Source organism: Muscardinus avellanarius (assembly GCF_963383645.1).
Source record: "Muscardinus avellanarius genome assembly, chromosome: 3".
NCBI lineage: Eukaryota > Metazoa > Chordata > Mammalia > Rodentia > Gliridae > Muscardinus > Muscardinus avellanarius.
Genome location: NC_137788.1, coordinates 117,303,125 through 117,315,696, shown reverse-complemented (window position 1 = coordinate 117,315,696; position 12,572 = coordinate 117,303,125). Strand labels below are relative to the sequence as shown.

The following is a 12,572-nucleotide window of genomic DNA, read 5'->3' as shown; positions in this document are numbered from 1 at the left end:
GGGATACACCCTCAGACCTATTTTATTATATTTTTTATACTAAGTTGCTGAGAGCCTAAGTTGCTGAGGCTGGCTTTGACTTGTGGGATCCTCTGTCTCAGCCTCCCAAGTGCTAGGATTACAAGTATGTGCTACCACACCTGGCTTCCAAAAATTTTTTTAAACTAAAAACAATATTAAATATCTTAATTTAAAATTTTGATAACATGTTGAAATTATATTTGAGAAATAAACTAAAATCTACCAGGTTTTAAAGTTTTATTTATTTATTTATTTTTTTTGGTGGTACTGGGATTCCTGGAAAACCTTCTACCTCTGGACTACACTCCCAGACCTATTTTCTTATACTTTTTTATTTGGAAACAGGGTCTCTTAAGCCAGCGCGGCTGGCTTCGAATCTGAGTGATCCTCCTGTCTCTACCTCCCAAGCGCGGGGATTACAAGCGTGCACCACCACGCCTGGCGTAAAGTTTTAATATTTTTTTGAGGTACTGGGGATAGAACCCAGGGGCATTCTAACTCTTAGCTACACAACCATCCCTATTTTTATTCTTTATTTTGGTGGTACCGGGGTTCCTGGAAGCCCTTCTACCTCCGGGCTACATTCCAAGACCTTTTTTTTTTTTTTTAAATATTTTTATTTGGAAACAGGGTCTCCTAAACCAGCACATGCGGCTGGCTTCGAACCTGCGCGATCCTCCTGTCTCTGCCTCCCAAGCGTGGGGATTACAAGCGTGCGCCACCACGCCCGGCTTATTCTTTATTTTGAAATAGAGACTCACTGAGTTGCAAAGGGCCTCACTAAGTAGCTGAGGCTGGCTTCAAACCTGTGTGATCCTCCTGTCACAGCCTTCCAAATGCTAAGATTACAAGTGTGCTCCATAACACCTGGCTAAAGTTCTTATTTTACTTTTTTTTTTTTGCAGGTCTAGGGATGGAACCCAGGGGGCATTCGACCTCTGAGCTACACCTCCTGCCCTGTTTTTTATTCTTTATTTTGAAACAGGGTGTCACTGAGTTGCCAAGGGCCTCGCTAAGTAGCTGAGGCTGTCCGTGAACCGTGATCCTCCAGTTTCAGCCTTCCAAATGTTGGCTTCACGAGTGAGCGCCACCACTTCTGGCTTAAAGTTTTTATTTTAAATGACTACTAAAAAAATTGAAATTGCATACACAGTTCATATTATGTATGTATTTTTTGTGGTACTGGGGATGGAACCCAGGGGCATTCTACCTCCAAGCTACACCCCAGCCCTATTTTGTTTCTTTTACTTTGAGATATGATCTCACTAAGTTGTGGATGGACTCACTAAATTGCTGGGGTTGGCTGTGAACCTGTGATCCTCCCGTCTCAGCCTCCAAACTACTGGGATTACAATCATGTGCCACCACCTCTAGCTCTTTGTATTTGTGTGTGTGTGTGTGTGTGTGTGTAGGGATAGAATCCAGGGACATTCTATCTCTGAGCTATACCCCAGCACTATTTTTTATTCTTTATTTTGAAACACTAAGTAGCCGAGGCTGTGACACGTGATCCTCCTGTCTCAGCCTTCCAAAATCTGGGATTAAAAGTGTGTGCCACCCCGTCTGGCATGGCATTCTACCTCTGAGGTCTCCCCCTACCTCTATTTTTATTTTAAATTTTAAAACTGCTTAAGTTGCTGCAGCTGGTTTTGAATCTGTGATACTCTTGTGTCAGCCTCCCAAGTACTAGGATTACAAATGTGTCCCACCATGTCCAGCTCAAATTAACCTTCCTTCCTTCCTTCTTTCCTTCCCTCCCTCGCCCCCCCCCCCTTCCTCTCTCTCTCTCTGCGATAATGGGATAATGGGGATTGAACCCAGGGACATTATACCTCTGAGCTACACCTCAGTCCTATTTTATTCTTTATTTTTTTTTATATTTTTGTGGTACTGGGGTGTGGAACCCAGGGGCTTTCTACCTCCAGGCTGTACCCCCAGACCTATTTTGTGTTTTATTTGGAAACAGGGTCTCACTAAGTTGCCAAGAGCCTAAGTAGCTAAGGCTGGCTTAAAACCGATGCGATCCTCCTGTCTCAGCCTCCCAAGTGCTGGGATTACAAGCCTATGCCAACCCCTCACCCCCATTTATTCTTTATTTTGAAACAGGGTCTCATTAAGTTGCAGAGGGCCTCACAAGTTGATGAGGCTGGCTGTGAACCTGCAATCCTTCTGTCTCTGCCTCCCAACACTGGGATTATAGACATGTGCCACCACGCCCGGCTTCAAATTATGTTTTCATTGAGCAGTAGTAGGCTAAACTACAATCCCATTTCCCTTGCTAAAAACTGTTTTCCCAATTATGTCCGAGGGGTTTAAGATAAGCAATCTTCAGTCATAAGAAGCAGATTCAGGAAAGAGGAGTATCTGAGCCCTTCTCTGTTAGACAACCCTGGTTCTGGGTGTAGTGCCTGCCATGAATGCAGCCATCTGCCACAAGCCAGAGATACAAGACCCTGGGACACAGCGAGGCAGTGAACCGCTGGGCTTGAAGCCTGCTCCACCTCTAGATTTCTCCACTAAATGACATAACAGACGCCCTTACTGCTTAGTCTATTTCTTAGTTCATTTAAATTTGCAGCAAATACATACAGCTAATGAGCGTATCTGCTTTAATGCTTCTGATCATGTAGTTTCTAATCACCTAAAAGGTTGTCTTACAAATTCCCATCTGTCTGAATCCTTCTTATATTTAAAGATCTTAAAAGTTTATTCTTATAATTTTATTAATAATGCATAAATGTGGACAGGCATCAACAAACCACCACTCTTTGTGAAACCCAGCCCGAAGAGCTTTTTCCTTCTGAATTGCTTTATCTATCATTGGTAGCCATGACACACCACTTACACTGTCCATTATCAAATTCTCCTATACTTAAATTTTGTCTTTTTGACAAAACTAGAAATCCCTTAAAGGACATGAGAAATACTGTAGAGACAGGGCTCAAATTCTCACAATGTGAATGCACTTCCAATACATGCTCTGTGTGTGTGCGTGGTACTGAGGACTAAATAGAGGCACTGCACTGCTGATCTGCACCCCAGGACTCATATTATTTTTTTTTTCTTTTACCTTTTTTTTTCAGTACTGGGGATGGGACCAAAGGGGATTCTACCTCTGAGCTACACCCTCAGCCTTATTATTATTTTTTTAGTCCTTTATTTTGAAACAGGGTCTCACTAAGTTGCTAAGGGCCTCACTAAGTAGCTGAGGGTATCCTCAAACCCGGATCTCCTTGTCTTAGCCTCCCAAATGCTGGGATTACAAGCATGCACCACCAGGTCTGGTTTCATTATTATTATTGGTTTTTGTGGTACTGGGGATGGAAGCCAGGGGCATCAGCATCACAACACTTTTTACTCTTATATTTATGGTACTGGGGAATCCAGGGGCATTCTACCTCCAATCTCACCCCCAGACCTATTTTTTAATATCCTTTATTTTGAAACAGTGTCTCACTGAGTTGTGGAGGGCCTCAATGAGCAGATGAGGCTGGCCATGAACCTGTGATCCTATCTCAGCCTCCCAAGTACTGGGATTACAAGTGTGCCACCACACCCAGCTCAGCACTTTTGATTTTGAAACAGGGTCTCACTAAGTTGCTGAAGGGCTCATTAAATTGCTGAGGCTAGCCTACAACCTGTGATCTGCCAGTCTCAGCCCCCCAAGTACTGGGATTACAGGTGTGAACCACCACACCTGCCAAGTATATGTTCTTAAGAAAAGCATGTAATTAATCTGAGCTTATGTTCAGCCTTGTTTTTCTTTAGTAAGATGTACAATGTAGAGAATACTGCAGCTCACCATATACTTACTGGAAACGCTATCTTAACGGCAAAGTGCTTTAAGTCAGGCTTGTAAAAAAGCAGGCTAAGTGAAGAGACAACTGCCCACGGTCAGTGAGTATGAGGGGCGTTTGGTGCTGCTCGATGAGGAGAGCGCACGGAATGCCCCACAGAGCTTAAGAGTTCCAAACTTACTAGTAGATTCATAGGGACTATGAACATTTTCCAAGTGGCACTGGAGTTGGAAGGGAGTAGAAAACTGGCGGTAACAGTGTTGGCAGATCGTATGCCCATCCACCTCGCCATTCTGCTGATCGAGTTCTACGTGGTGTTTCATATGGTTCATGAATCTGTAGTATAGCACAAGGAAAGCACAGAAAACATATCAGTAGCCTTTGAGAAATATAGTAGAAGAATCATGAAAACTAATGTCTTCTCCCCCAATGTCCACTGTCTGAGACAATCCTTTTCTGAGCCCAGAGACACAAAGGATTATTTGTTGATTTTTGCGATACTGGGGATGGAACCCAGGGGCATTCTACCCGAGCTTGAGCTACATCCCCAGACCTATTTTTTCTTCTTTTATTTTGAAACAAGGTCTCACTAAGTTGCAGAAGGCTTCACTAAGTAGCTGAGTGTGTCTGTGAGCCATGATCCTCCTGTTTTAGCCTCCCAAATAGTGGGATTACAAGCATGTGCCACCACGCCCGGCCCCACAAAGGATTCTTGAACACTTTTAAAAGAGTGCCATGGCCAGGTGTGGTGGCGCACGCTTATAGTTCCAGTTCTTGAGAGGCTGAGAGAGGAGGGTCCAGGTTCACAGCCAGCCTCAGCTACTTAGTGAGGCCCTCCGCAAATTAGTGAGACCCTGTTTCAAAATAAAGAATAAAACACAGGGCTGGGCGTATACCACGGAGGTACAAGGCCCCTTCGGTTTAATCCCCAATACCACAAAAACAAAAATAAAAAAACACAACAGTTCTGTGGAAGGAGATGCACTGACCTCTCTTACATTACCAAAGAGATTATTTTTTTGGCACTAGAGAGTGAACCCAGGCAGCATTCTACCTCTGAGCTAAATTCCCAACTCTTTAAATATTTTATTTGAAAGTCTTGCTAAATTGTTGAGGTTGGTTTTGAATCTTTGACCTTCTTGTCTCAGCTTTCTAAATACTGGGAATACAGGCATGTACCACCACGCCTGGCCCAGAGTGATCTTGTGTTAATGTAATATCCCCTCCCTTGCTTTTTTTTTGGTGTGTGTGTGTGTGGGGGGGGTACTGAAGGTGAAACGCAGGGTCTTTTTCTACCTCTGGGCTAGACTCCCAGACCTATTTATACTTTATTTGGAAACAGGGTCTCACTAAGTTCCTGAGAGCCTCACTAAGTAGCTGAGGCTGGCTTCAAACCTGTGCAATGTACCTGTCTCAGCCTCCCAAACGCTGGGATTACAAGCGTGCGCCACAATACCCGGCTACAATATCTCCCTTTTATAGTACTAGCTACTGATTTAATAACCTTCAGCAAGATTGAATCATAGATAGAACTTTTCTCCGAATAAAGACTTAAAATGCATAATTTTTTTGGTAGTTGGGATTAAACTGGGGGCAGTCTACCTCTAAGCTATATCCCCAGCCCAGCCCCTTTTATTTTGAAATAGGGTCTATGTTGTTGAGGCTGGCCTCAACCCTGAAATCCTATTTCAGTATCCCAAGTATTAGATTACAGGCATATACCACCATACCCAGAACATATCAGAAAACATTTTTCTGTGCATGTGGTACTGGGGATGGAACCCAGGGACATTCTACTTCCAAGCTACACCCCCAGCCCTATTTTTTTATTCTTAATTTTGAAACAGGGCCTCGCTAAGCCATGGAGGGCCTCACTAAGTAGCTGAGGCTGGCCAGGAACCTGTAATCTCCTGTCTCCGCCTCTCAAGTACTGGAATTACAAGCATGTGCCACCACACCTAGCTTCATATAAGAAAATTTAAGTCTTCTTTTTTTTTCTTTTGCGGGTCTGGGGATGGAACCCGGGGGGGATTCAACCTCTGAGCTACACCCCCAGCCCTGTTTCTTATTCTTTATTTTGAAACAAGGTCTCATTAAGTTGCGAAGGGCCTCACTAAGTAGCTGAGGCTGTCTGCAAACTGCGATCCTCTGGTCTCAGCCTCCCAAATGCTGGGATTACAAGCGTGCGCCACCACGCCCGGCTTAAGTCTTTTTTATAAGGTAAGTTCCAAGGTTCTTCAACACTTACCGAATATTGTTTTTTAACCTTTTGGTACAATGTGGGCATCGGAAGGACGTGGCGACCTTGGGGAAGTTTGTGAGCTGGGATACTTTGCCGCCGTCCCGCCCATAGTAGAAGTCATCTACGAGCATGATGAGCTTGGTCTGGACAGCATCACCCATATTCTCGCTGGGCTCGGGTACTTTGGTAGGTGGCGACAGAGCAGGAATAGGCGTAGAAGACGGCGTGGAAGTAACAGGCGCTATTTTCTCAGGGGAAGAGGGCTTGGCTGCTGATGGGATGCTGGGCTCTGAATTCAAAGACTTTCCTTTCTTCTGGTATTCAACCATTTCTGGGCAACAGTACTATGGAGAAAGAAGATAGCTGGTCATTTTGATTAACCTGGCAGTGAGGATGTGCCAACTCAACCTCACTTACATTCTCTGCTAACGGTTTTGCTCCTGTGACTCCTATATTGCCCAGGCTGACCTCTTGGGCTCAAGCAATCCTCCTGCCTCAGCATCCCAACTGCAGGTCCTGTGCCCCTGTGCCCATCTCAGGTTAAGGTACTCTTAACTCAGTTATTCCTCCTTCCCTCCTACTGGTACTGGGGACTGAACCCTGGGGCATTCTACCTCTGAGTTGCATCTCCAGCCCTTTTTATTTTGAAGCAGAGTCTAAGTTATAGAGGGCCTCACTAGATGCTGAGGCTGGCCACAAACCTGCAATCCTCCTGTCTCGGCCTCCCAAGTACTGGGATTACAGGTGTGCACCACCACGCCCAGCTCCAGTTTTCTTTTTGCAGTACTGGGGATGGAACCCAAGGGCATTCTACCTCTGAGCTACACCCTCAGCCCTATTTTTTATTCTTTAATTTGAAACAGGGTACCACTAAGTTGCAGAGGGCCTCACTAAGCTGAGGCTGGCCACGAACCTGTGATCCTCCACGCTCAGTCCAGCTTCACTTTCCCAGTGTGTGTCCACAGCCACACAGCCTCTGACCACCATACCTTATACATCTCTCTCCTGCCTGTCTTAGAGCCCTTAACCAGACACTAAGCTATTTGCCAGAAATAAGTTCCAACCAGTGTATCTGGACTAAAAAAAAAAAAGGCAGGAAGTAATTCCTGACTCATCCAAGGACACAGCAATAGATACAGAACTGGATTTGACTTCTTTCTAACTAAGGTGTCCCCCTGTGCAGTTTCACAATCTATCTTACCAAGGAAGTACGGCTACATGTTCTGACCATTTGACAGTCTTTAAATGCTATCACGTCCCAAAGTACACAGCTCTTCTAGGAAGGATCTAAAGCCAGTAATCCTTTAAAAAGCTTCCCAGAGTCCCAGCACTGAAGAAGGTGCACGGCAATAGCACGTAAGCTGATCTGTACCACAGGAGCATCACTTACACACATGTGGCCTCTCAGAGCTTCAGTAACTCGGAACTGAGCATTACACCGTGGACATATTTTCCGTCCACCGTCCTGGAGGTCGAACACTGGGATGGAAGAGGTCACTGGAAGGAGTGAGAAGAGTTGGCAAGGTTAACACGATGCTCCGAAGGACTAAGCACGCTCCGAGAAGCACGGCCACGGGACAGCAGACCACTGTGTCTGCGGCATGCTTCCCGTACTGCGCTTCCCGCTCTCGGCCAGGGGCTGGCCAGCGGCAGCCCAGAGACCAAACCCAGCCCAGGCACCTTGAGCTAAGCATGACTTTCACACTATTGTTTTGATTAGGTAATTTTTTTTTCTTTTTTTAAACTGTGGTTAAAATATAGTATTTACCATCTTAACAACCATTTTTCAGTATGTGCTTCAGTTGTACTGAGAATATTTACATTGTTGTACAATTTCCAGAATTCTTTGTGACTTGCAGAACTGAAATCTAAACCCGTAAAAATCAACTCCCTATCTTCCTGGCCAATTACCATTCTTCCTGGATGCATGGATCCGACCACTGGAAGTGCTGTATAGAAGTGGGTTCAGGCAGCAGTCGTCCTGTGACTGGTCAGCTCAGCCTCTTCCTCAAGGCTCACCCATGCTATTTCCATGTGCCAGAACGTCCTTTGTAATACTGATAACACACACCGCCATGGGCACGTGCCACGTTCTGTTCATCCACTATCAATGAATAGACCCTGGGTTGCTTTAATCTTTTAGCTGTGTACAAATATGTTCTAGTCTCTGCTTTCAGTTCTTTTATGTGCCCAGAAGTAGGATTTATAGCTAATTCTCTTTCCTTATGTGTGTGATACTTGGGATGGAACCCAGGGGCATCCTACCTCTAAGCTATACCCCCAACCCTATATTTTCTTTTATTTGGAAACAGGGTCTCACTAAGTTACTGGGGCTGGCTACAATCCTCCTGTTTCAGTCTCCCAAATCCTAAAATTACAATCATGCACCACTACGCCTGGCTATAATTCTTTTTATTATTTATTTATTTATGTGGTGTTGGTTATTGAACTTGGGCACCCTAACACTGAGCTATAACCCTAGCCTCCCCCACCACCCCGTTTTTTTTTTGCGGTTCTGGGGATGGAATCCAGGGGCATTCGGCCTCCAAGCTACAACCCTACCCTGTTTTTTATTCTTATTTTTTTTGGTGGTACTAGGGTTCTTGGAAACCCTTCTTCCTCCGGGCTACAGTCACGGACCCATTTTTATATGGAAACTGGCTTCAAACCTGCGCGATCCTCCAGTCTCAGGCCTCCCAAGCGCGGGGATTACAAGCGTGCACCACCATGCCTGGCGCTTATTCTATATTTTGAAACAGGGTCTTACTGAGTTGTGGAGGACCTCACTAAGTAGCTGAGGCTGTCCGTGAACCGTGATCTTCAGGTCTCAGCCTCCCGAGTGCTGGGATTACAAGCGTGCGCCATCACTTCCAGCACCTAGCCCCCTTTTTAAAAGACGGTACTGGGGATTGAACCAAGAGGCATTCTACCTATGAGCTATACCCTAAGCCCTATTTTATCTTTATTTTAAAACAGGGTCTTGCTAGGTTGATGAGAGTCTCACTACTTGCTGAGGCTGGCCTTGAACCTGTGACACTTAATGGCCCAGCCTTCCAAATACTAGGATTACAGGTGTGCACTGGCATGCAATCATTTATTTATTTTTTGGTGGTACTGGGGTTCCTGGAAACCCTTCTACTTCTGGGCTACACTCCCAGACCTATTTTCTATACTTTTTTAAAATTTGGAAACAGGGTCTCTTATGCCAGAGCGGCTTTGAACCTGTGTGATCCTCCTGTCTCCGCCTCCCAAGCGCGGGGATTACAAGCGTGCGCCACCACGCATGGCTACAATTATTTTTTTAAAGGTGCTAGGGATTGAACCCAGGGGGATTTTATACCTCCAAGCTGCACCCATCCCAATTTTATTTTTTATTTGGAAACAGTCTCACTAAATTGAGGCAAGTCTCACTAAATTGCTATAGTTAGCACGAACCTATGATTCTCCTAACTCAGGGGTTACAGGAGTCCGCCACCACGCCTGGCTAATTTATTTTTACTTTGAAACGGTCTTGCTAAGTTACTGTGCATTCACCTCAGCCCACTGATCCTCCTGTCTCAGGCTCCCCAAATACTGGGATCACAGGTATGCACCATTGTTCCTGGCTCCAATTTCATATTTTTTTGGATGTGCCTATCCTATTTTTTCAACAGCATTTGTAAAAAGTTTTGACATTTTTAAATGATTGGAATAAAAGCCAGAAAAAAAAAAAATCAAATGAAAATAATATGAGCTGCAAACTTTAGAGTACATGCATAGTTTTACAGCAAGCCTATACTCCTTCATGTATATATTATTTGTGGCTGCTTCTATACCACAATGGCACAGCTGAGTAGTTGCAACATGTACCAGACTGTACACAATGACTAAAATATTTACACTGGGCCCTTTACAAGAAAAACGTGCCAACTCCTGCTCTAGTCCACTGAACACCCTCAGACTCATATTCTTTTCCATATGGAAACCTCTATGCCAGATCCTAATTTTTTTTTTTTTTTTTTTTTTTGGTGGTACTGGTGGTACTGGGGGTGGAACCCATGGGCTTTCTACCTCCAGACTATACTCCCAGACCCTATATCATATATATATATATATATATATATATATATATATATATATATATATATATATGAGGCAGAGACAGGAGGATCGTGCTAGTTTGAAGACAGCCTCGTTGGCTTAAGAGAACCTGTTTCCAAATAAAAATATAAAACAGGTCTGGGAGTGTAGCCCGGAGGTAGAAGGGTTTCCAAGAACCCCAGTACCACCAAAAAATAATAATAAATAAATAAAATAAAAAGAAGGTTTATTTATTTATTTGCGGTAATGGGGGTAGAACCCAGGGGCTTTTCTACCTCCAGGTTACACTCCCAGACCTATTTTTATGTTTTATTTAGAAACAGGGTCTCACTGAGTTGCTGAGAGCCTCACAAAGTAGCTGAGGCTGGCTTCGAACCTGTGCGATCCTCCTGTCTCAGCCTCCCAAGCACATGCCACCACGCCTAGCCAAATTCTAATTTTAAAAACCTTGTTCAGCCAGGCGTGGTGGTGCACGCTTGTAATCCCTGCGCTTGGGAGGTGGAGACAGGAGGATCGCGCAGATTTGAAGCCAGCTTCACTAGTTTAAGAGACCCTGTTTCCAAATAAAATATAAAATAGGTCTGGGAGTGTAGCCCAGAGGTAGAAGGGTTCCATTTCCAGTACCACCAAAAAAACCCCAACATTGTTCAATACTGGGCATGGTGGTACACACTTGTAATCCCAGCGCTTGGGAGGCTGAGACAGGAGGATCGCACAGGTTTGAAGCCAGCCTCAGCTACTTAGTGAGAACCCTGTTTCCAATTAAAGTATAAAAAAGGTCTGGGAGTATAGTACGGAGGTAGAAAAGCCCCTGGGTTCACCCCCCAGTACAATCAAATCAAATCAAAACAAAACAAAACAAAAAACCTTGCTTAAAGCTGGGTGTGGTGGTGCATGCTTGTAATTCAAGTACTTGGGGGACTTAGACAGAAAGATCGCAGGTTCCAGGACAGCCTCAGCTATTGAGCGAGGCCTTCTGTAACTTACTGAGACCTTTTCAAAATAAAATAGGGCTGGGATGTAGCTCAGAGGTAGAATGCCCTGGGTTCCACCCCAAGCACCTCACACACACAAAAATAAATAAAAACAATAAAATAAAATAAATAGAAATAAAAATCTTGTACAGCCGGGTGTGGTGGCACATGCCTACAATCCTAATATTTAGGAGGCTGAGACAGGAGGATTCATGGCCAGCCTTGGCAAGTAGTGAGACTATAATTAGCCTAGCGAGATCATGTTTCAAAATAAAGATAAAGCCGGGAATGGTACACACTCATAATCCCAATACTTGGAAGGCTGAGACAGAAGGATCTGGGTTTGTGACCAGCTTCAGCTACTTAGTGAGGCCCTCTGCAACTTAGTGAGATCTTGTTTCAAAATAAGGAATAAAAAATCATGCTGGGGGTGTAGCTCAGAGGTAGAATGCCCCTGGGTTCCACACACAGCACCACCACCAAAAAAACAAAACAAAACAAAACCCACAGTTGGAATATGTATAGCTTTGAGGTAGAACCCTCCAGGGCTCAATCCCCAGTACAAAAAACACCTTGTTCAGAGCCCCCCCTCACAAAGCCATCTCTGGTGACCCCACCGATCTCCGCCAGAGCAGTCACAAACACACACAGAATCCCTGTGGCTGGTTCAGTCGCACTTCACGAGTGGCCATTCCTTTTACTACGCTGAGGCTTCTGTAAGAACAATGTAATAACTATGATCTTGTTTTATTCTCCAGTTGAGAATACAGCGCTCTACTGTGACCAGTATTTCATCAGTGCTTCTGAATGACTGCTCAAAGTCTCTAGAGTTACTGTACCTTTCATTGAAGATTCAGGTCCACTGGTTCTTTGAGCGCCGTGGGCAGAACTGTTGTTGGAGACTGCCACTGGCCCAGGACTCTGGCCCAGGGACGGGATGGTATTAAGGGTATTCACCAATTTGGCCACTTCGTTGCTATTTTCACCTGTAACCCCAGGTCGCTTCACAGTGACAAAGCTGGCAATGCTCACTGCAGGGGGGGAGGGGAAGGAAGGAGCTACGGTGACCAGGCGGTAATGGCCTGCTCTCCCCCCCATCCTGGTCTCCGGCTCCTCTTCCCAAGGCTCACCTAGCTTGGGATTCGAGGTCTGGTTGGACGGGGCTGGGGGCGGAACAGCTAGCTGCCCCAGTGAGGCTGGCTGTGTGGCAGTGGGAGTGGTGGAAGTGCTAGGAGTGGACTTGGTCTGCTGCGACTGGGACTGTGGGACGGTGCTTCGGATGGTGAGAGTAGCTGGGATGACGGTGGTGAAGGTGTTGGTGGTGGGCCGCACAGGCGTGGCGGAGCCTGGCCGCACAGGGGCCATCTGAGAGAACACCTGGGGGACTCCAACTGCAGGCTTAACAAACTGGGTACCTGGGGCTTTTAAGAGACACAAAGAAAAGTACCAAGGCTTGGT

General features: G+C 45.2%; 1 protein-coding gene across 7 annotated transcripts in view; it reads right to left on the bottom strand.

The window, feature by feature from the left end:
* POGZ (pogo transposable element derived with ZNF domain) overlaps positions 1 to 12,572 on the bottom strand; it is a gene marked incomplete at both ends in the record, with an annotated part of 40,695 nt that overhangs the window by 14,814 nt on the left and 13,309 nt on the right. For 3 of the 7 annotated variants that reach the window (XM_080690954.1, XM_080690958.1, XM_080690956.1), the window contains 5 exons: positions 4,000 to 4,154; positions 6,067 to 6,404; positions 7,451 to 7,557; positions 11,954 to 12,172; positions 12,245 to 12,535. In XM_080690954.1, coding sequence (XP_080547080.1) covers positions 4,000 to 4,154; positions 6,067 to 6,404; positions 7,451 to 7,557; positions 11,954 to 12,172; positions 12,245 to 12,535 — 1,110 coding nt within the window. The remainder of the gene's footprint in view (positions 1 to 3,999; positions 4,155 to 6,066; positions 6,405 to 7,450; positions 7,558 to 11,953; positions 12,173 to 12,244; positions 12,536 to 12,572) is intronic. The other 4 variants (XM_080690955.1, XM_080690957.1, XM_080690959.1 and 1 more) reach the window with 2 other exon arrangements.